This window comes from Pteronotus mesoamericanus, unplaced genomic scaffold (assembly GCF_021234165.1).
Source record: "Pteronotus mesoamericanus isolate MK-2021 breed Mesoamerican mustached bat unplaced genomic scaffold, CSHL_Meso_final contig_68, whole genome shotgun sequence".
NCBI lineage: Eukaryota > Metazoa > Chordata > Mammalia > Chiroptera > Mormoopidae > Pteronotus > Pteronotus mesoamericanus.
The window spans coordinates 12449612-12474926 of NW_026555234.1; the positions used below are offsets into that span (position 1 = coordinate 12449612).

At 38.7% G+C, this 25315-nt stretch overlaps 1 protein-coding gene across 1 annotated transcript in view; it reads right to left on the bottom strand.

Annotated features, from left to right (window-relative positions):
- ADGRA3 (adhesion G protein-coupled receptor A3) overlaps positions 1 to 25315 on the bottom strand; it is a 102749-nt gene that overhangs the window by 36971 nt on the left and 40463 nt on the right. The window contains exons 4-10 of the mRNA XM_054581992.1: positions 24233 to 24304; positions 19253 to 19324; positions 16666 to 16826; positions 14713 to 14926; positions 10488 to 10652; positions 8151 to 8352; positions 7051 to 7206 (exon numbers count right to left, since the gene is read on the bottom strand). Coding sequence (XP_054437967.1) covers positions 7051 to 7206; positions 8151 to 8352; positions 10488 to 10652; positions 14713 to 14926; positions 16666 to 16826; positions 19253 to 19324; positions 24233 to 24304 — 1042 coding nt within the window. The remainder of the gene's footprint in view (positions 1 to 7050; positions 7207 to 8150; positions 8353 to 10487; positions 10653 to 14712; positions 14927 to 16665; positions 16827 to 19252; positions 19325 to 24232; positions 24305 to 25315) is intronic.

Below are 25315 nucleotides of genomic sequence, written 5' to 3' on the forward strand. Positions count from 1 at the left end.
TTGACTAGAGTGATCGTCTACGCTGGGAAGAAGCTGTGTTTCTCATTATTTCATTCTAAATGGCTACGAACGAAGGAAAAAGATTTGATGCCAACAACTTCCCTAGAGCAGGCGATCATAAAATGTTGTATGCTTGTGTAGCTGGGTTCCGGAAGCCGTGCCGAATCCTTCATAGTGACAAAAAGGACACAAAAGGAATAACAGTGCATGAAAAATTACAGTGGACTAAAAAAGTATTCCTGAAACCTGATACGCAAGGAGAGTTTAAAAACTGCAGCCAGCATGAGAAGGCATTTATGTCCCCTTGACCTCATTCCCTGAAGGCCATCGCAGCCGCAGAAGGTCAGGAGGAATCACGCACCTGCTCAGCCACCTGTCCCACGCAGCGGCCAGGATCAAATGAAAATACATGTGAACACACTTGATCAAAGATAAAGGGCAAAGGATGAAAATGCCACGTTCATAAAAATGGAAATGTTAAATGTCATCTGTTTTAAGAGACAGGACAGCTCTTGTTCTCCTCCATACAGCAGTGGGCACAAGTTATTCGTAGGACAAGAGACACACAGGTTATGATAATTACACTAGCTGAATAAACTGTCTCACGCAGTCACGACTGTAAACCTACTTTTGCCTACCCTTGTAGATACGTTTGGAATTCTGATCAAAAGTAGACCAAAATCACCTGTAAATTTCATGCGTTTGCTAGGCTAGCATATGAAATATCCAAGATACTACATAAACTGAACTTGACATTTCCTTTTAATGTGGTAGGAGTATAACATAGTGGTGAAGGCAGAATGTTTGTGTGTCTAGAAGTTAAATGTTCCTGGGTTAAGATTTCAACTCTGTCACAGGTTAGATGTCCACAAGCAAATTATTTGCCTCTCCAAGACTCAGTGTGCTCATTTGTAAAATGAGATCAAGAACCTTATGAAAACTACTTGGAACATCTCAATCCATAGTAAATTAGGAGGCGGCGGAAAAAAGGCGACCACAAATTCCTTCACTAAGCAATCTGTGTCTTTTTCTTTTATTTGAGGAAAAAACAAGGAAGCTAGACTGCTGTGGACCCCTCCCCACACTTCCACTTTCAAGTCTCCAGCAGCAGGGGGTATCTTGTTGATTCTAATACCAGAAAAGCAAGAATTACAGATACAAGTGTGGGTGAGGCAGCAAGCGAGGCAGTTGTTTTGAGACAGCTAAGATGGAAACGGGAACCACAGGAACTGACATGAAGTCCCAACTTGACTAAATAATAACAATAATAGCAGCTGATATTATTAAAGTTCAAGTATTCTTCATTATTTTCTCCTAGTTACAAATTATCACATTGAGAGGCTTATCTTAAGGTATGTTATTATCTTGATTACTTTTAATGAAGAAACTGCTCTTTTGTGAAAGTCAAGTTTTAAAGGTGTATTCATGTCACTCTTAAGAAGCTCCAGTGTCCTGTGGGTGTTACAATTCCACTACTGGCTTCTCAGCAGCTGGCTTGGATGGGCTGTCGAGGGTCAACAAGGGGTTCATTAGGATAACCATCGGGACCTATGGCAAACAATAAACCTCCGGTTTTACTGAGGTATAGTAAGGTAAAGGGAAGGAGGAGGAAGATGATGATGATGGAACTGGAGACACAGGTGAGAAAGGAAGAGGGGAAAGCTGAGATGCTGAAAATAATGTTGCATTTATTCTTCACTACATTCCAGAAAGGATTTGAGGCACCCTAGCAAAATTTTAAAAATAATCATTTTAAACTAAGAACACATAAATAAAGAGTGGGAAATACAGACATGAGAGAAGAAGAGGAGCCCCGGCCAGGCAGCTCGGTTGGTTGGAGCATCATCCCGTACGCCCAACGGCTGCAGGTTTAAGCCCCAGACCCCCTGGTGGAGGCATGTGCATGAGGCACCCAATCAATGTTTCTCTCTTTCTCTTCCTCTTCCTCCCTCTCTAAAATCAAAAAACATATCCTTGGGTAAAGATTAAAAAAAGAGAAAGAGAGAGAGAGAAAGAGAAAAGAGACATAGACAAGTTAAACATATTCATCAATGGCAAAGCTGCTGTGACCGGGGAAGGTTGGTTCTTGATAGGCTTCTAGTCAAGGCAATAAAAGTAATTTTACAATTATCAACAGAAAGGGAACATTTCCTACAGGGAGACGAAGTTGCTTTTGTGACAAGTTCTAGGAACATGGGCGGTAACAAGTCAAGAGAGGCAGGATTTCATGGACACCAACCTCAGCTACGCCTTCACAGCAAATAGAAAAGTTTAACTTCTAAGATTCCTTCAATTCTCCCACTGGAAGCAGATCTTGCTTCCTTCTGATTACAAAAATATATGTGCATCTCCCTTTCTGAAAGAATGGCGAACTACCGTATTTTGCCATATATAATGTGCTCTCATGTATAATGTGCATCCATGTTTTTGGCCCAAACTTTTCAGAAAAAAAATCTTTTAATTTTTTAATTCAACTATTATGTTTAGATACTTGTTTTTTACATTATAAAGAAATTTTAGCATTTATTTTTTAACATATTATGGTACAAGAGATTTTATGGAACAAATAATTACAAAACACAAGAACAGATACAAGGTATTTCAGGTACTACCCATGTATAATGTGCATTGTTTTTTTCCCCTCAAAAATTTGGGCCCAGAAGTGTACATTATACATGGTAATATACGGCAAGTCCTCTGGACAATTCTCCTGCTAAAAGAGAAAAATGCTGAAGGGGAAGAAGTTATCTTTTTAAATGCACCACTGACCAGGCAGGAAACAAAGACTCCTCCAGATGCCAACGTGGAAACTCTGAGGTTGGCCCCAGCTGACCAGGGACTATTCTGTGACTATGCTGTGACGTCCGCACAGGGCCTGGGACCCACCAACACAGGCCTTACAGGAGAAGGCTGGCGCATGGAGCTGATAACCAAAGAGGATACCTCAGGGTCAGGGCAAACCAGCATGCAATCGGCCCCACAGAGAAAGTGGTCTGTGAGGAAATTTGAAACATGTCTGTCTTGACTTTGGCCCAAGGGAGGAGGAGGTAAAAAGTCACTTCCCTGACTACTTGTAAACTCAAGTTGACCTTCACATGGGACTGAGGTCAGACTTCACTTGACTTCCATGGTCTGAAAACCTTCAAGCTAAGAACTAATGTCAAAGCAACGCATTACCCTGAAACAGACGCTCAGCGCTTGGCAGAATCAAACAAATATCACCCTTAATAATCAATTAGACCATTCACATTAGTATCTGTTATCACCCATGTAGAACCAGAACAAAAACCAAAACCATTTTGTATAGGAACAGAGAAACTGATTGTTATTTCCTGGTGATGTAAGTGTCTGTCCATAGAATTCCACATGCCAAATAAGGTAACCAGGAACAAGGTTTATATTAAAAAAAAATCAAGGAAAATTGAACATGGACTAGATAGTTGATGATATTAAGTAAGGACTTACAGGCTCATTTTGGTGACACAATAACAATATCATGGTTCTATTTTAAGGTTCCATATATTGCAGAAAACTTATGGATAACATATGACATACAGAATTCATTATTAAATGATCCAGAGAAAGAAAGAAAAAACAAAAGAAGGAGAAGGGTGGAGGGAGGAAGGGAAGAGTGGAGGGAAGGGGCGGGGGGGAGAGACAGAGACAAAGAGAGAAGGAGGAAGGGAGGGAGGGAGGAAGATGAAAAATGAGGGAGGGATGGAGGGCAAAGGAAATAAATGGATGAATGAAATAAGACTGGTAAATACTGAAAACTGTTGAAGGTGACAGATAAAACATAGATAGTAACCATAACATTCTGCCTCCTATACTTTTACAGTTTTCCAATAAAAAAATAAAATTTGTAAAAAACTGTTAAAAAGTTAAACCCAGAGGAAAAGATTTTAAACTAGGTAACAATACAGAAAAGTCTGACAAGATGAAGGAAGGACAAAAAGAATCAGAAAATCAGAAAATAAACAAGAACATAACAGCCAAAACAGAAGAAATGACATTTTAAAATGAATAAATAAAAGAACTTTATATATACTTTTTTAAAGCTGTACATAAAAATGTGCCAGATGAACTCTGTAGTAACCTAGGGTCACATGAGCACCTCACTGCCATCCTTCACCTGGAGCACAGCAAAGGGACTGGAATACAACCAAATCTGATCTCTAATACTTTCTCATCTACTGAAATGGATACATAATGTTTTCATCACTCTCCTAAATATGGAACAGATGCTTATGCTGCCTGACAGACACCCTTCAGCTGTTTTCCTAAGACCCCACTAAATATACCACTTAGACCTGGCAGCGTGATGGCTTTTAGTATCCACCCTGACCACGGAATACTGGCTTCTGTTGTTGAGATTGAATCTCAGGTTAAAAGGTAACTGCCTCACAATATTTCACCTATGACATTACCCACAGCAGGGTAACTTTTTGGACATAAGACAAAAATCAATTTAATTATTTGTCCAATTAAGCTATATGCATTTTAGGATACCTTAGCATAATTTTATGTTGTAGTAGTATTTTAAAAATTGAGTCCTTCCTTAACCCTCAAGATTTCATTTTCCAATACTAATAAACAGTGAAAATTACAGCCTTCAGTTGAACTTTCCAAAGAATCAGACAGGAGGTCTGTCACTGTGTCATGAGTAATATGACATTCGTACTTTATTTTTTCAGTCCTGAATATTTCCCTCTGTTTCTCCTATTTATACTTAATTAGTTGCCATCATTTGTTTCCAAAGACAATATAATTCAAACTTTACGTTCCATGTCAATGGGTGAAAGTGACAGTACTCTACATCAAACTGTAAGTTTTTAGAGAAGCAACAAACATTTTTCTGATTTTTTTTTAAGGACCTCATTCTTAGCTTCTGAGATCATCAGATGTTAAATTTCCTAACCCTATAAAATCACATCCTAGCTTTGCCAACTATTGCACAAAAATGGTTTCACCTGTATTTTCTCACTTGTACACACACATTTTGTAAGTTAAGCAGGGCAGGTATCATTCCATTTTTAAAATAAAGGGCCCAAGGCTGATTAATGTTTCATGAAACCAAAGTGACCCGCAGTCACCAACAAGACACTTTCCCCGAAGCACATTCCAAAGCGGCAGACCATTCACACACACACACTAGCAAACACGGTGAAATGTACACCTCTGGGCACCGCACGGCTCTTCACAAGCTGGGAGGTGAGCAAAGGGCCCTCACATCAAGACAGGGGGGCATGGGATAAATATGTATTGTATGGTGACAAAATCTTTTTCAGTGTGCACATTCCAAATGTCATTCCAATTACTCCAGTGACTCAGAACATCCCACTTCCATGAATGGTTTGTAATCATGTGGGTAGCGAACCTGTGATTATACTCAACAATGGAGCGCAGAATTACCCCAGAGCCAGAATCCAGACAGCTTCTCCCAGGGCTGAGGAAACTTACCACAGGGAGCAAGCTGTGGCCCAGGGACATAATAAAAAAGCGGGAGAGCTCGTTACAAAACTGTGGTCTCAAGCTCAGATAACAACACTGACACGTTACCTCATTATCAAGTGGTGCGTCTACACCTGAGTGCTATTTATATACCTATATCTATTTTCCTTCTTTTAACAGCTACATCATATCAAGTAGAGCGCCTAATGTACTAGGGTTGCGCTTCCAGGACTTCTCTCTAAAATGCAAGACTTTTATAGATATTGTACCAAAAAAATTCCTTGCTTAAATGACGAAGAAAAACAAGGCTTCGTTTTTTATTTTTTAACATCCTAATGAATCTGACATGTTTTACACATAGAGTTTGTTCAGCACAGCACTTTCCCTAAGGAAATTTACTTTGGTAGATCTTTCAAGGTTGTGTACTGAGTACTTTATCACGACAGGGCAACACTGTATTAGAAAGGAAATGTGAAACTGCAGGGAACCTGGATTAGATAGGCAAGGCTCTTGGCTTCTGTTTACAGCCCTGCCCTAACCTAGCCGTCTAATCTTAGGAAAAAAACATTTAATTTTATTTAGGCTTCAGTTTATGACCTGACCTAGGTTTATTCTACCTCTAAAATTCATTTTATATAAATAATTACATCACAAAGGAAACGGTATATAGAAAGTTCTCATGTAGCTGGAAACGTAAAATTTAAGAATACGTTAATCTCCATCTTCAGACTCATTCAAAGCATGATTTGCTGGTCATTCATTCTGGAAAGTGCTGTTGTCAATATTTTCCCCTAAAGGGCAAACATCACTTGGGCAAGCGTATCAGAGCTTTCAAAAAGGGCCTGCTAAAATGTAGTACTTTTGAAAGCCACTAAATTTTCATAACTGATACATTCCAATCATTTGAAATTTCAAGAAAGTTCCTAAAACTGACTTGCATTTCTCCAGGACATTACAAAAGGAATTAAGCAACTTAACACACCATCTGTACGACTGAACCTGATTACTCTGTATGACTGAACCTGATTAATAAGAGTGAATGGAGGGCCACATGGAGAAGAGAAACCTGGAAAGCCCAACACAGACACCCAGGCTGCCCCACAACGTGGAGCGAATGTTCTCCCTTGCTCCCTCCAGGCTATGCCACATCTTGGTACCTCAGTTTCCAAGACCTGATAGTTCACCTCTAAGCCTCCCAGCAAAAGTATGACTATGAGTTTCTCAATGACAATTTTTGATGTGAAAAGTATATTTATTTAGTTCAAATACAGCAAACATAAACAGGCTTTAAAAAGAGAGATTAAATTAAAGGTTCTATTTAAAAATTGAAGCCTTGGCTGGTGTGGCTCAGTGGACTGAGTGCCAGCCGGCAAGCCAAAGGGTCACCAGTTCAATTCCCACTCAAAGTTCGGGTCTCCAGTAGGGGGTGTGTGAGAAGCAACTACACATCGATGTTTCTCTCCTTCTCTTTCTCCCTCCCTTCCCCTTTCTAAAAATAAATAAATAAATAAATAAAATTTTAAAAAATAGAGATTCAGGTCTATCACATGACCATCTGTTAACTGGTGATACACAAACCACTTGATACCAGAAAAATACCTCTTTTGATTTTTCCTCTTTGGTAAATCTTCCAAATTTTTCTATCATTTCAGCTACAAATATAACATCCATTTTGTCAGAAAAGTTGGCTGCTTCCACAGTGTAAGCCAGTAATTGCCTGGCTGTAGCCACAGCATTGGTAAGATTGAGAGGCATCTACAAAGACAAGACAAAAAGAAGCCCTTAGCAAATTGATCAACAAAATTTTTGACATTTTTTTCTTTGCATTTCAAAACACTGCAATGAAGTCAAACTTTTAATATTTACTCACCATGCCCTCCTTAAAATGCTTTTTCAAACCTGAGAAAAATAAAATTTTAATGGAAACAAAACTGAAGGGAATTTTTTTAAAACTTGGAATGAATGATAATACATAAAACTACATCATATAAACATGCTGCTCCACCTCCTCCTCTTCGCTGATCCAAATTCTGCACAAACTCAATCCCAATTGCTTGGTAAAGCCTTCCCTGAGTGTTCCAGCTGGGAGGAATCAATACCTCCCTGAACAGGAACAGGAACCACTTATTTAGCACTTACCTGTATCACCAAGTACTGCCATCAATGTTTTACATTTGTTTACTTATTGACTTAAAAACATGACTTGGCACCGATCATTGCAAAAAGGGTCTATTAGGTGCTAAGGATCCTAAGAAAATGTGTAACGCAGAATTATCTTCCAGCTGGTTGTAATCTGGTGTGGTTTATAAAAGACACATAAAAGCAGAGACGGGAAAAGGCTTCTGAGAGGTACAAGTAAAACAAAGGGTCGCTTGTGACAAAGGGATTGCTAAAGGAACCCAAAAGGTGGCTTCCTGGGTAGACGTGAAGGATGGCTGCAATTCTGTCTGGTGGATACAGATAATAAAGATATCCAAAGAAAGGCACAATGCCAGGCAGTGACAGGAAAGAGTGACACCACTGAGGGCCTTGAATACCCGCTGAGAAGACGAGACCTTATTCCCAAGGCAGGTCAGTCACGTGAAGCATAAACACCATATGCATATGCTTGACTAATATTTGAAAAATGGTCTTACGTATTTGGTTTGAATACCATGTTTTATTAACAACTTCAGGAAATCTGAAGACTTTCTAGTTACCTGATTAAACATATAAAGAACTCTAGTGACATCGTTTGCATACTGGCAGCGAGAGTAGTCATCATCTGCCCAAAAGCCGCCTCGGTCACATCTGCGCCAAGCCTTCCTCTCATCCTGCGGGTTTCCGGGATAGATGCCGCTGCCGTGGGCGTTCCGAGCGCACTGCAGGTAGGCAGTGATGCCCGCCAACGTCCGGGGCCACCTGGGCACAGGAAGGCGAAAGGGCATAAGAAAAAGCAATAGTGGAGGAAAATCCAGGATTAGAACATGTTTTTTAAAAAGACCAAAATTTGGGTAAATAGACCAAGCCACACCAAGTGAAATTCTTATTAATGCAGTGGAAGTTAAACTGAATAATAACTTAAGGCATGTCAAAAGATAAATAATTCATTAATCAGTTAAAAATTAGAATCCTCTTCTATTTTTAAACATATACAACACTCAAACACTGTAAGTAAAAATAGAAACTGTCATAAGCAAAAAACATCATATTATGATTATTTAATAAAAGATTTTGAATGTAACAAAATTAACAAATGTTATCTATTTCAATTTAAGGTATACAATTATTATAGATTAACCATTAATCCATTGAAAAGATACCACCAAGCCACACACTGGCTGGTGTGGCTCAGCGCTGGCCTGTAAACTGAAAGGACACTTGTTTGATTCTAGCTCGGGGCACATGCCTGGGTTGCAGGCCAGGTCCCCACGTGGGGGTGGGCGAGAGGGAGCCAATCATTTTCTCTAGGACACTGATGTTTCTCTTTCTCCCTCCCTTCCCTCTCTCTAAAAAATAAATAAAATCTTTTTTAAAAAAAGATACCCACCAGCAATAATAAATGCTGATTTCTACATTCATGTCAAGGAAAATTAAAAAAAGATAATTTTGTAAAAAACAATGAAGAAGTAGCTGAGCTAAAGACGTTGTTATTGCTCCTCCACCTTGGACCTGAAAGACTAACACCACAGAATTTTCTTATCCTTAAAAATAGGGCTGACAATGGATGGAACTGCAGAGCATTATGCTAAGTGAAATAAGCCAGCGGGTGAAAGACAAATACCATATGATCTCACCTATAAGTGGAACCTAACCAACAATACAAAGATGCAAGGAAAATAAGACCAGCAACACTGAAAGGAAAAGAAACCAACAGAGACAAGAGGGAAGGAGGGAGTGGGGGCGGGGAGAAGGAAGGGAAGGGGAAAGTCAAGGAACATAGAGCAAGGACTCATGGACAAAACCAAAGGGGAAGAGCTGAGGGAGGGAAGGAGGGAGGGGGCAAGGGAAAGTGGTGGGGGGTAGGCAGAGACAAATGTACTTGAAAAAATAAATTAAAAAAAAAAAAATAGGGCTGACAGCCACAAGGCAGCAACAGCACCAACCGCAAACAGTACAAACTGGTCTTCGACAACCTTTCCATGGCTCTTAAAAGCAACACATCTCCCTTCATTTATGTCAACCACAAACTCACTATTAAAACCCTGAACATAAGGAAACATTAAGTAAATAATATATTTAAAGATGGTTTAAAGCAACTTTGAAACTAAAGAGAGGCTACAAACTCTAAACTTCCTAAGGAAAAAAATACCACTTCACTCATACGGCTTAAGTTAACTCAGTCCAGCACCAATGGCGTCCCAAGTATCAGGCCGCCAACAGCTTTCGTTTCCCGAAGACTCATCCATTGGCAATAATGAATGCTGATTTCCTTGGGCTCATGACAAGGAGAATTAAAAAAAAAAAAAAAAAAAAAAAAGGACAAAAGGTAAACACAACTGTCTCACCCGCTTTGGTTCTTCTTGTTTAACTGACAGAAGACCCAAATTGGGGAGGAAAATTGGACGTGGTTCTCTTGATAACGGTGTCTACTTCAATGCCAAAAGTTAAAAGTGACTTAGCAATACAAAACCCTCCAAAGTTCATCCATTAAAAAAAGCCCTTAAAAAAAAACCCAAACAAAAACAGGAAACCCCATTAGCCTGTCTGAGTTCTGTACTATTTTAGAAAAATTGCCAGTCTCCCTACAGTAGTGGCTTCTAACTTTTTGAACAAAACCACCTGTTAAAAATGAACACTTCTGGCTCTACCTTCAGAGACTTATATGTCAACAGACTTGAGATAAAGTTCAGGAATGTATTTTGTTTTCTTTTTATTCTCTGTAAATGATTCTGAAATTGCTGTTGTACAGGGTAGTCCTTAGATAAAGATATATATAAATACACATCTATTTCTCTAATATTCTTACAGAGGATAGGAGACCAATCAGGAACTTCTGCAGACAAAAAGGGACGTGAGGCAAATCAGACTTTTCCAACACTTTCCATGCCACCGACCTGAAATCACCTTTATTGTTCACCACCCTCTCGGGAGGACAGTACTGCGCAGAGCTTTCTAATACGACGATATCGACAGTTCTTGTATTGTTCCCACGCTTGGTCTGGACATGACAGCCCCAATTTCCAGTGGATCCAGCCTGAATATTAGAAATGGTTAGGGCACTGCATGAAGAAAGATTTTAAAAAGAGAGAAAATATGGTTAGGCAAAAAGGTGAACAACATGGGCTTCTATCACTTATTTAGCAAATATGTCTGAATGCATATTGTGGGCCAAGCACTTGCTAGATAAAAACGAATTGAAATGTCCCTCCACTGAAGTACTTCAGCACCAAGTCAGAATGAGCAGGTAAAGAGACTTAAAATGCTATAAGAAGAGCAATAATAGATGGATGAATAAGGTGCAATGGTACATAATGCCTGAGGCATCTCCTTCCAGAAAAAGAGAGAGCAGGCTACAGCAGGGAAGGGGAACAGCAAGTGCAAAGCCAGAAACAGTGGGACACATGCTTCAGCAAAACCAACGGAGACATTTCTAAGCTACATCTACCTTTTTACTGATCCAAAGGAAAATATTCAAGCATGAACAAAGAAGATTAATATTATAAAGTATGTAATTAAGTAAACATTTAAGGTAAAATATTTTTGTGGAAGGATTATGCAAGAAACAACTTGTTAGGTCTCTAAAAAGATGTAGTAAATTACTAATTAATGGTATAACAAAAGGAGTTTTCCACGTAAAGGTATACTTCAGCTTACAAAACAGCTATATGTCTCAACAGTTATCAGTAAATATAATTGGCAAGATGAAGTCATAATTGTCTAACATAAAACCTATTAATTAAAGAGCAAATGTCAGAGCATTTAATTAACCTTTATTCCCCACCCCCACAGGACAAATTAGGCTTTGCTTTAAAGTAGATACAAATGATAAGTAATTAGACATAAAGTACCATTTTAAGTAACTTACAAAATTATGTCTTGAAATTTAGTACACATTTTTTCAGTCTCCTAAGCCATCAATGGCTACACAAGAAGTGTTCTAATAGACTTTGAGGTACCACTATGCTGAATCAAAGGATATGTTTATCATTTTTACTGAGTCAGTAGGTAAACCAATACTCTATAATAAATGTATTCCAAAATAAAGTGACACAAAAGAGTCTGACATTAAATTTAAATAACCAGAAAGTTTAGCAAATCTTCTTCTTATATGACTCTACTGAACTAGGAAAAAGTATATTTAAAAAAAAAATAGGCCATGGAAATCATTCTGTAATCCAACTGGTTCCCAACTTTTATGGTTCACAGCCCCTTCACTGACTAGATAACTTTTTCATGGTGCCCCTAGACCAAAAGAAATACCTAGAGCAGCTGTAATTACCAAATTAAATCCCCAAACTGTGTATCCCTATCCTAATATAGTAGCCATTTGAGAAAATAGCACACATCAATTTGAAATAAACATTTCCTTCTTAAATAACTACATTTAATGGCTTGTGTGTGCCTGTTGAGCACTACAAAATTAATCAAACATCAGACACAGATCAGACAATGATATCGTTATTTCTTGTTCCACAAAAATTTTTCACATGGTACTTGTTTTGCATCAAAGTAATGGACAAAAACCCTGCATCCCAAAGTATGAAACCAGCAAAAGGAATTCTAATTTAGCATGATCTAACGTGACGCTGTAACTGCCTGGAGCTAGCAGCTGTGTGGATTCTGACAAATGTTGAGTATCGCTGTTCTTCATCAAAAACTTAAACTGCCCCGCAGCACCTCTGTGAACTCACTGTGGTACCCAGGGTGCCTTATGGTCCTAATATATTTCGTAAACATTTTTTAAAGATAACTTTTAACAATAAATCCAGTGTCTTAAAAAAACAAATTATTGGAATAAAATTTTCAGGTATCCTCAAGGCAGCACACTTGCAGATGCAAGGAAAAAGAGGCAGCTTCAATTTAATCTTTGAGGAAAACCAGAAACTCTTAGTCTTTCTAATCAAGGATCAATGACATGTGAAGACCAACGAAGAATCAACAGGTATCCCAGTATCACCAATTCAATAGCTGAATTTTCTTTTTCTCCAACTTCTCTGGGTAAAGGACTTCTTAGTCTTCATATGAAAGATTTTCACTTTAGTCAAGTGTCCCTACCAACAAAAACATTAGGCTAGGCTGCTATCCTTAGAATTTTTTGTACTTCTATGAAGAATTTAAAATATTACTTACAGATATAAATGTATCAAGTTAATCTAGTTACTTTATAGTCATCAAAGTTAAGGTTTCTAAATTAATCAAAGCTCTTTCAGAAAAAGGTTTCATGTATTTTTAAAGACCTACTATTGTACTATATGCCAATTTTTATCTATTCACACAATAACTGTGTAAAACACAAAACTGATGAGTTCTAACATACATATAGACTCATGAAATTATTACCATGGTAAAAATAATGTAACCATTAGAGTTGTTACACTGGGACTTAATAAGCTGTCTCTAACAATCGTAGGGGGTCCGACGAAGGAACCCTGCTTCTGGCAATAGCAGAGGGGGCGCAGGAACCGCCCTCCCTGCAATTAACAATTACAAGCTCTGGACAAACAAAATGGCAACTACCTGCATACCCTGAGCATCATCCAAAGCAAGAGGAAACCAGACAGGCAGGGACCGAAGGAAGAAGGATTAGCCCTGGGGAGTGATCATAAAATTGCTTTTAGTGGCTTTTGTCCAAGGATACACCCTACTCAAACAGAAACACTCAATCTTACTTGCTGGAAAATCAGAGGACAAAGGTAGAAAGGAGGCTGGCTGTAAGCCCAAACTTCAGCGTGTAAAATCCACCCGGATCTCTCTAACTGACCTTTGACCTACGCCCAGATAGGGGAGAATTCAGGCACAGCCTACCACACAAAAGGCAGAGCTGGGAGTTTGAATTTAGTCAGGCTAACAGCTTGAGGCAACAAACATCAGCTTTCTTCAGGTGAACAGAACAAAATCCAGAGTTAGCAGTCAAACTTTTTCTTCAAAGGCCAAGAAGCAACACTGAGGATATTATATAGGTATGTAAGTAGCCATTTGAAGTATAACTATTTAAAATTATTAAAAAATGTTCTCAGATCATAGGCCCAGCAGGCCAGACCAGATTTGGCCCATACGCTGTACTTGGCCAACTTCTCCTCTATAATCAATCATTTGCAATGTCTAGGATATAATCCAACCTTAGTAGACATATAAATAATAATTTTTAAAAAATAGAAAACTGTAAGTCATATTCAAAAGAAAAGCAGTCTGTGATGATAATCCCAAGATGACCCAGATGTTAGAATTAGCTGGCAAGGATTTAAAAGCATCCACTGTAAGTATGTTAAAAGATATAAATGAAAATGTGCTTCTAATAATCAGAGAAAAACCTCAGTAAAGAACCAAACTATAAAATAGAATATTCTATCCCTACAATTCTCAGACATGATTTCCAACTCTGAGAAGCTTTAGTTTCTTGATAATGTTTTCATGTCAGTTCTGTGGGCCTGTCGTGACGCTACCCTCGGGTGCCCCAGCAGAGTTTGGAATTCTGTCTTTAAGAAACTGGTAGGAAAGAAAGGAAGAGATGCAGGGAGAGATAAAGAGACACAAAGATGGAAAATCCAATGCCTGTAGGTTAAGATTTTACCAAAATAAAATATATGGTGAGTGATAATTAACATATTTTTAGTTCGCTGTTGACACTTTACAAAGTTGACTTCAATTAAATATTTTGGTGCTCACACCAGTCATGGGTTTACAAGACAGGTGTTATATTCTTTTATGCCAGTCGGGTAGGGAAAGGAAGTTATCTTAAAACGCAGCATTAATCATAAGACAGTAAAAACTGAGTGATTCCTAAAAGGGAAAATCCAAGCTTAGCAGAAGGAAATGATTAGAAATTAGGTTTGGCATTAAAAGTTTACATTTTTCCTCCTAAAGTTTTAAACAAAAATGCTCCAACTTTTTCACAATGTTTCCCTTTCATCCTATACTTTCTCCCCCATCTCCCGAAAAACCTGGTGGGAGAGATGGCTATTTAACTCTGCAAGATGAGTAACGATCAGGGGGCCCGATGTTTGCATTTTTAAATGTGGGAAGGTAAAATATTAATTCAAATTCCAACTACCAATCACAATCCTCCCACGATAAATATTTAAAATCGACAGAGACAATTCTTCACTTAACAAAGTTTACCTTGCAATCAAGGAGCAGTTGTGAATCATGTTCTTTTCCACAAAGATACCCTGCGACTCATCAGTTTCAACTATTCGCCCGTCCTGATACCACAGCACTTGCATGTCCTGGTCAATGTAGGAGGCCATGCACTGGAAGGGAAGGCTATCTCCTTCGAACACAACTTGGCGATGGGATGGAGTCATGTAGAAAGACGGTAACTCAAGCGGGGGATCTAGGGACAATGGAACAGGCTCAGTAAACATTTCCAAGGCTCATCACACACTCCAGAATTAAAAGGCATAGAAATCCAAATTAAAACTTTAAAAATGGGAAAACAAATATTCCCCAGTAACGAGCACTCTAATGCTAGCACAAACAAGGCTGCTACCGAGAGAAAGGGGTCCCAGAAGAAAACAAAATTGGGAAAAGTAAAATGAAATCATTTCGTAATCAGTTCTGACACTTAGAACTGCTCCTCCTTGGTGGTGTCACAGGACTGTGATGACCACAGAGGCAGTACTAAAAGAACAATTGTAAAATAAAACCTAAATCTGGAGTAGGGAGCTGGTGATAAGGAAATGCTGATATAGACACAATTTAAAAATACATTTTGCAGACTATATTACCTTTGTTTAAACCACTGGTTTCTGGTTATAAAAGTAATGCACACCCACTGAAGAAAATTTAGAACATTTAAAGAAAAAGGGGAATAAATCTTTTAAGAGCTCATGTATTTTAATCACTTTTTAAAAGCTGATATATTCTCTTCCAGTCAGAAAAACAAAACAGAGAAATTTTAAATATATATGCAAAAATGTACACATATATAATGGGTTCATTAAAGCCTTCCAAATACTTAGTTCATTGTCTAACCCAACAATTTTACTTTCAGCGGTCTAGCCAAAGAATAATAGTATGTATGCAAAGATGTACAGAAGGAAATTAATCCTTGCACTGTTTATAAGAAATACCTCATTTCAAACTGAAAAAACTTACAAAAGCATGAGAATGTAATATTTTGGTCAAAACATAGGAAAAAGTTACAGAAGATAATACACAAATGTGTCTTTGACAATAGCTAACAGTGAATGATAATTAGCAATTAAATTTATAAAATATTTAGTGTACATCAGGATCTGATGTACATATACATTATTTATTTTCATAAATTTTAATTTTTATCCAATGAGCATATTTTATTGCTGTGAAATAGCAATAAAAATTTAAAGAGAAAGGAACAAAATGATAGGACTGTTTATTTCCAAACACAAAGGTTAAGCTGGAATCTCCTCCTATCATCTTAAGGATTGTGGGGGGGTTTTAATGGGTTTTTTTTTTTTTTCATTTAACACATGGTAAATGTATTATTTCCCTCAAGTTTTCCACTATTCTTCAAAATCATTTTTCAATAGCTACATAGTATGAATAGATGTGTCACAAATAAGTGAACCAACCTCCTATTTTTGAGAATTTCAGATATGCTTAAATATAAAGTATGAAGATTTATACACATAGCTGATCACTTCCTAGGAATAAACCCTTACCTATAGAATTCCTGGATCAAATTATATCAATTTCTTAAGAACACTGATATGTATTGCCAAACTACAGTTCAAAAAGGCCATACCAATTCACTCTCCCACGAACAAAACAGTGATTGCATCCTGAGATGTTATTACTATCAACAAATTCCTAATTCCTGATAGAAAATCAGAAGGTCTCTGTTACTATTTGAATTTGGTTTTTATAAAGCTGTTGAGAACCTAAGAACCTTAAATAACGAAGCAGAAAAAATGTTTTCTACATTGAGCTGACTTAATTGTTGACATAAACTAAGTATTGTCGAATCCCTGAAGATTAATGGTTATATTCAGTGCCATCAAAGTGTAAAGGGAATGTTACAGTTTGTCAAGAAAAACAGGGTGGCAGGTAAACTCCAGTAAATGCGTTCTGTTTTCCTTTCTCCCTTACCGCACGTCAACAACTCCTGCTTCACACCTGTGACCGGCTGGGCCTGCAGAGACTTCGGGTAAACACACCGCGTGTCCCGTACAGTGATGTTCCTCTCCTTCACCCAGCGATGCATCCACAGTATGTTACAATCACACAAGAGGTACTCCGTCTGAAATTCTCTGCAGCGTACATAATACACATGAGAGCTTAGGGTGAATTACATGAAATAACACTTTCGCGTTGCTTGCACTGTGGGGCATGAGCGCGCGCACCTTCACCGCACCACATACTGTCTCTTTTCCAGTGATAGGACCTGCGGAGGGTCCAACCCCAGCACGGTCCCCCACTGATGCTGGACTCTTGCTGCTGCTCACCTTCACCACACTGGTGGTCTACACCACTGACTGGACACAGGCTCCTTTCCAGAGGGTCTGACTCCAGCGTGGTCCCTCATGGATCCTGGAATCACACTGCTTTCCACCAAAGTTGCTTTGCAAACAAAATCTACTCACTGGCCCTCATCTCTGCAACAAGCTCCTTAATCCCAGGGTTCTGGAATACCAGCGCTTCACCCTGTTTGTCTTCTAAAAGCTTACCAGTTCATCCGAAAACATGTAGCACTAGTACTGTTCCTTGAAGCCTTCTCCAGTTCTCCCAGCCATCACTGCCATAATCTTGAGTTAAATGCTCATAGACTCCCCGGTTAATTTTGGCAACATAAAGCAGTATATGATTGCCTCACATGGTCATGTTCATCTGTCTTGACTGGAGTGCTAAGTCCATCAAGGATGGGGAGTACTTTTGACACTTTGTTATATACCAAGTGATACCATCATTATTTACAGACTTAAGGGATACAGACTCAAACTGACAAAAACATAAGGCTTCATACTTGATATGAAAGAAAACAGAGAATTATCTTTATATGTGGCAAGAAGTGTTATAATTTGGCACATGGGTGTAAGAAACAAAGAGAGGACATACATAGCTTCCATATAAGCAAAATAATCTCTTGCACGTTTGTTTTATAAAGCACGAACTATTCATGTGCCACACATTTCACTAAGTCCAGCTAATAAAAATACACGCAGATCCTGCCCCTGCCAACCTGCAGGGCATTATGTAATGGAGGAACGAAATGTAAACATCACAAAAATAGAATGCAACATGGTCTATACAAATAAACCAACAAAGAGCAAAGAGCAAGTATAACCATGTGTGTTTCTAACACAGCCCGTGCTTTGGCACAGGCTTCATCTCAGTTTCGGCAATAAAAGGCCGGGGCGGGGGCGGGGGGGAGGGAGTTGAAACAAGATACAGCAAACAGAAACTATAAAAAAAAGTACCAGAATGACCAGACTGACTTCTACTGCCTACGCACCAGCTTCTGGTCACTTCTAGGCCTACTAAGTAAAAACAGTGGCGACTTTCCCCAATTTGGGGAAGAAAGATTCCCCATACTCCTGTTAACTCACGGTCTCAAAAGCCAGATTATTCTTTGCCGTCTTTTTTATTTCCTAAACTTCACAGTAATGACTGACTTGAGCCCACTAAATATGCCAACAGGAAATTCCCGCCCCCCCCTCCCTAAAGAGCAGTCTTTGGATAAGAACAGGAGTGGCACCAAAAAGAAAGATCAGATGGCATTTGATCGAGGGCAACTCTAGACCTATGTCCAGCATGGAGGTCAGGGGTCAGGTGGATGCCTAACCTAGTAGCTACACCCCAGTGAAACTGCTAATGACATTTAAATGATAGGTTTAGAAAAGGGAAGAGAAGGGAAGGGAAGAGAGGGGGAAGGAAAGAAAAAAAGGAGGGAGAAGAGAGGGGAGGGGAGGGAAGAAGTCAGTGTACCCCAAACAGAGGCATCTGGGAGGGAAGACAATTTTCCCTGTGAAAACAGACTTAACCCCATGAGTTACACAAAACAAAAACTTGAAAAACATTGTATTTCACTGTAATTCCAATAAAAATCAGTATAGCTTAATGTTTGAAATACAGTAAGGCTTACCTGGAAAGAGTTACTTTTAAAAGTAACACCTGTATAATCTTAGAGCTAACAAAACTGTTTTCGGAAGACCAAAAATCCAGCCAATTCTAAAGCTACAGACAACTGTATAAATATGATCTTACATTGACTTCATAAAGCAGACATTCTACATAAACATTCCTAGAAATGTAATAAGTTGTGAATTTAGTTTGGCCAAGAGGTTCCAGCATAAAATTAAATCACTAAAGTATAAAAAATGGTTAAGCACAAATTCTTCAGAGGGAGGAATATTTTATACTTTGGGGATTTGATTAGTCAAAAAAAGAAAATACTTTCTCATGTGAAAACAAAGTCAAAAAGAAAGAATTACCAACATATTTACTTGAAATACAGATTTGACAGGTATACTATCCTAAGGAGAAAATGGTTGGCCCCATCTGAAACGCATTAGAGTAAGGTTTACAGTATGGTTTTCAATGTGAATGCATGAAAGATTCTAATTCTGCGAAATTACAAGATTTTCCCCATGAACTCTCTTAAACCATATAATAACTGTTTTTAATTTTCAAAACCTAAGACATATTTATAGAAACAGAAGAAAAAATTCTTACTTACAAAGACCGTAATGAGCCAAGATAATCAAAAGTTCCTTGAGATAATGAAGAAAACAAATTCCCAGAAAGGTTTCTGGTGGGAAAAAAAGAAAATTTCATTTAATTTTAAAAAGACTAACGAATATATCTTTTTATATTATTTCATATTTTCTACAGTATACTATAATCATTAAATATTACAAAGAATTTATAAAAGTTGTTTTAGGTCTTATAAAGAGGGAACAAGTAGTTTGTCCAAGGCTGAAAAAGAAAATTGTTCTTAACCTTATATAATAAACAAAATTTAAAAATTATTTCTGCTAGACAACGATTTTTCTATCAGATATAGGGTGAACCTGTAGATCTTTAATCACGTTCTCATTGCAACCAGGTTTACTTTTCATGTGTTCACACAGTATTATTAAGAAAGCAAATATTTAAAAAAATACATAAGAAAGAAAAATGATGACCTGCAAGATCAGCAGCAGCAACCCACAGTGACTGAGTAAAAACATCAGCAGCGTGGAAAGAGTCCAGGGTTTAAAGTGAAAGATCTGGGTTATAATTCAGTGTTGGCCTCTTCTCGTTTCCCCTGTATCAGATGGCTTTAAGAAATACCTGTCTAAACCCTTGCAGAGTGCTGTATGAATTAAAACCCAAAACACCCCATGCTACAATTTGAGTAGTCTGTTATACCCATAATGACTTCAGGGAAGTATTTCTTCCACATCTGACTATGAACTCCAGCAGGGGAGGGGCCTGTGTGTCTTATTTATTTTGGGGTACCTCTGGCAGCTAGTGACATGCTGAGGTATACAGCAGGTGCTCAGTGGTGGGGGAGCGCTGCTTCGGGAGGCTTCTAACATGCAAGGGGACCGAGGGCTCTGGGAGAATGGCAGCATGATCCGCCCACCACAAGATCAGGTGTGGGTCTGCTGCAGCCGCTGTGGAAAGCAGTATGGAGGCACCTCAAAAAATCAGTAACGGATCTGCCTTTTGACACAGCAGTCCCACTTCTGGGAATATATCCGAAGCAACCCCAAACACTAATTCTAAAGAACATAAGCACCCCATGTTCACTGCAACGTTATTTACAATCACCAACATATGGAAGCGGCCCAAGTGTCCATCAGTAAATGAGTGGATAAAACAACTATGGGGCATTTACACAATGGAATGCTGCTTGGCCATAAAAAAAGAAGAAAATTTTGTCCTTTGCGACACTGTGGATGGACCTGGAGAACACTGTGCTAAGTGGAATAAACCAGGCAGACAAATACTATATGATTTCATTCATATGTGGAATCTAATGAGTAAACTGAGCTAACAAGCAAAATAGAGTCAGACTCAGAGACAGAGAGCAGGCTGACAGCTAAAGGGGTGGGAGGGGTTGAGCAAAAAGGAAAAGGGACTCTTGGCATGAACAACAGTGTGGTGACTGCGTCGGGGGGAGGGTATAAGGGCAAAAAAAAAATAGTTATTTTTTAAAAAGAAGCAAAAAAAAAAAAAGAACAGATACAATTTAGACGTAGAGTTCTCAAGGAAGAAGTCCGGGGACCTGCCAGGAGGCCTTCGGAGTCTTCGGAATGCTCCAAGTGGGAGACAAGGTGACAGGCAGGTGGGCTCCCCAGCGGGGAGAGAGAAGAGGGCTGCGCTGGGAGAAGTCAGCTCTTCCCACATCGCCTGTAGCCATGAATTCCTGCTGACTCTATAACACGCAAAGGCCAAGCCTTCACCAGCTAACAAACAATGGACTTCAATCAGAACGTCACTTTTTATGTATGTCTTCTGATACAAAAAGATGGATGAAATGATTCTGATCCTCACAGAATTGCCTTGGCACTTAAAAAGCAAACAAATAAATAAGGATATTTGCAAATAAAAAGAACAATGAAAGAGATGCCCTTTCCTTTTTGGGCCTATAAGAGTGGATATCAAATGTGAATTTTGGAAAGGGTACTGCTGATGGTAGTGTAAATTACCATGTAATACTCAAGAAACTAACTTAGATACAATAAAAACAAACACTTGTGCTTTTATAAAGATACCTCATGTGAAGTTATGACTACTGGGATTTGTTTAGAATAATGTAGGCGGTAAGACAAGCGAAGGGAGGTAAAATGGAAACAAGACTGGCTATGGGTTGCTAAGCATTGAAACATTTTTTTTTTTTTTAGACATTTGAAAGATACCATAATGGCAATTTGAAAATTAAATCTGTCCCACGCATACAGAATTTAAGCATAAAAGAAGTGATTGCATCTTACAAGGACCACTGGATTCCAATTATTATTTTATTCTAAGTATTAGGTATTGTTAGATATTTTCCCTTAATCATCACAGAGGAAGGAATCACAGTGGAGAGAGACGTATCCATCTTCCCAGCAAATCCCAACACACACCCATTTTTCCTCCAGGGTTGGAACAGACAGCTATTTGCTTGGCAGAACACCAAAGATGTTTGGCTTCGGTTTCGGGGTCATTGAAACTTACACAAATTTTAAAACTGTAGAATGGCACTCTAGCTCTGAGACGCTTACACACAAACAAGCAAAAGGCCACGGCGATGACAAGGTACCAGCAAAATCACTGCTCCCGTGTCCTCGTAAGCTCACTGGAAGCAGTGGCAGGTGAACTATCTACCACTCCTCCGCCCCATCTCCCACCCTTCAGGCTGCTGTTTTTTTACTCTCTTGCTTAACTTTTCTTTACTGACTTACTTTCTCTGAAACAGATACATCTGAATCCCTTTAAGTGAAATGAACACGGTACATCAATCTGTGTGTATACCGTGGTGTTTACCAGGGCAAATTTGTTAAAGGAAGAGGAAATGCAATGAAATCTCTTGTAACAGAGAAATAACTGACTAAATTACAAAATTTTATCCTTGAAATATTCTGTAGCTATTAACAAGCATAAACTAAATCAACATGTATGCCCTTGAAAAGATTAACATGTTGGTAATTTTTTTAAAAAATGTAAACTGACACCCTAACTGGTGTGGCTCAGTGGGTTGTATGCCAGCCGGTGAGATGAAAGGTCGCAGGTTCGATTCCCAGCCAGGGCACAGGCCTGGGTTGTGGGTCAGGTCCCCAGCTGAGGGCACGCAAGAGGAAACTGATTGCTATATCTCTCGCATATCGATGTTTCTCTCCCTCTCTTTCTCCCTCCTTCCCCATCTTTCTAAAAATAAAATCTTTTTAAAAAATGTAAATTGCCAAATACAGTACATTTTTAAAACCTCATATGCATGCCTATATGTTTGCGGGAGCAAGAGAAAATCTGAAAATACATACACCAAATCGTTAGTACAGGCTCTCTGAAGATGATGTGTCTGAAATGACAGAGGGAAGATTTAACTTTCCCTTCATATTGCTGTATGGTTTTGTTACTTAATGACATCAGTATTTTTTTTATTGTATAAAGGAAGTTCATATAAATATACCTCACCGATTATCTCTAAAAAATATATTAAAGGTATAGTTCTTAGAAAAAATTACAGGTTTTCAATTCATTAAAAAGTGAAAAACAGGAGAGCTTCTGGTTTGGTAATCCCGTGAGAATGTCTTTGTAAATGAACTTCTAAGCGAAGGACAGATGTCCCTGTTGGTTTCCAGATCTCTGGTCTGCCGGGTGTTTCCAGTGTGAGGGTGGGACGGGTGGGAACTTAGGCTTGGCTTCACTTCCCTGGGCTACGTCTTTCCCCAATTTCTTCCCATCGACAAAGGCAGAGGGCAAAATACAGAATTAATCTACCCCAACCCCCAAAACTCACACCCACGTCCACTGAAGCCTCTGACATATTTATTTTCCAATATTTAACCTAAACCCCCAGAGCCAACGCTTGTCTCTAAAGGAGGAGGGTCTGGGCGAGAACACTGCATTCTAGGCTCCTGGGAAGAGGCGCAGTCAGGCTGAGAGCCCATGTCCCCAGTAACCCCAGAGGGCTCAGCTGGGGAGGCAGCCTAGGAACCAGCAAAACAGGGGTCCACTCTAGTCTCCTTTCCTGTGTATACTTCCTATTTCAGAAGCGGTAAAAGGGAGCTCTCTGATTCTAAATCTAAGAAATGTACTGTAATCCTATTACTCATCAGATTTCCTTTTCTACCTGTTACATTGAGAAAATGGTATATTCTCCAAGTCTAAATTACAGATTGTCACCAGCCTTCCCAGCAAGCACACTGCCTGGCTCAGAGAGCCCGGAAATCTGGCGATCAAAGAAGCCTGTACAGAACAAGTACCCAAACTTTCTTGGTCCCTAACTCTGGACCATGTCAACCCAAATTAGCACAGGCAATTCGACAGCAACGAATTCCTGAAATGTTTTCTTTCGGAGTGGGGTTTTGGTGGTGGCTTTGCTTATCTTTTATTTTTCCCATTAAAGAATTTGTTGTTTTTAAATTTTTTTTAAATTAAGATATAATTGACATATAACACTGTATTAGTTTTAGGTATACAACATACATACATGCATAGTGCAAAATGATTACCACGATAAGTTCAGTTAACATCCATCACCACATACAGCTACAATTTTTTTCTTGTGTGAGAACCTGAAGGTGGACTGACTTAGCAACTTTCAAATGTACAATACAGTCTTGTTAACTAGAGCCCCCACGCTCTATGTTGCATCCCCAGGACGTATTTATCTCGTAAGTGGAAGTCTGTATCTGTGGACTGCCTTCACCCATTTTTGCCTACCCCACCCCCATTCCTGAAGGTTCAGAAGCTACCTCAATGGCCAGCTTGTCTTAGGATGTATTTAAAGGATATTCTGTATATGTCATAGATTGTTACAGTGTGTACAGTAAGGTAATATCATATTCTGATGACACTGCAAGTATCTCCATGACTAAATTCCAAGATCCCTATCCCTCTACCACTTCAGTTGCTACTGTATAGCCATTACTTGAATATTAAACATGTCATAGGTATTTATAAATATTTGGGTACTGATTCAAATATTTTCTTATCTCATAATAGGAAACAAAGATATACTTACAATCTAACCAGATTGGTGAGTCCTCGAAATATGTCTGCATTCAGACATCCAATCCGATTATTTGTCAGATCCCTAAGGATAAAGGGGGGAAAAAAGATGTCTTCAATTAGTTCTCTTGGTTAATGAAGGTTTCATACATTCAATATTCAAAAACAGCAGCCAGGTATCATACAGAACCTTTCTTTTCAGTGCCTCTGAGGTACCTACCTTAAGAGAAATAGCAACATGATGGCACTAAGAGGCACTAATCCTTGCTCTCACCTACTCTGGTATGTAAAGACTAAATGCTGATTAACTACATACAGTGAGTGCCCTTTGCGTTTCAAGCACTGACTCCTATAGAATGACTTAAGATATAGCTGGAGGAGGACAAATGGGAATGAATCTCCTTATGTCTCTGATACAAGTTGGTTGACAAAGGCCACCTCAGCTTCTTTATATATGTCAGTTACAAAATATTACAAAGATGACCTGCACAGGTTTATGCTGGGAAAAGTGAGGGAGCAGAGCCCTATCTCAGCCACCAGCTGACACAATGGAGAAGTGGACGAACATCATTTAAATGCTGGAACTTGAATCTCCGTAAGTACTCAGAAGTTTTCAATGTAAAGAAAACATACCTGAGTTAGCTTCTACTTCACAGCTCTATCACTTAGTCTCCATAAAAAGTAACTGGGCCATTACCTAGACATCCGTTAACAATATGTAGGTAATGGCTCAATTTTTTTGCCAACACTCCTAAATTCTTATAGTTCCCATCAAATGTTATTTTCTCAATATTTTTCCTTCTCAATCCATAAAACCTTTTCATTTGCATCTGTGTAAAATACTTGGTAAATAGAGGGGTGGACAAAAGTAGGTTTACAGTTGTAATACAATAATAATACGAGAGTGAACTCTGTGTTTCGAGCACTCACAACTGTAAGCCTACTTTTGCCCACCCCTGTATGTTATTGTTTCTTCACTATTTTTCTTTACGCCAAGGACAGTGAACACAATTTTACATTTTAATCTGGTAATTACATTTTAATTGGGAGAAAATAAATAATAATTTCTAGAACCTTAAAATAAGATGGCGTGGCT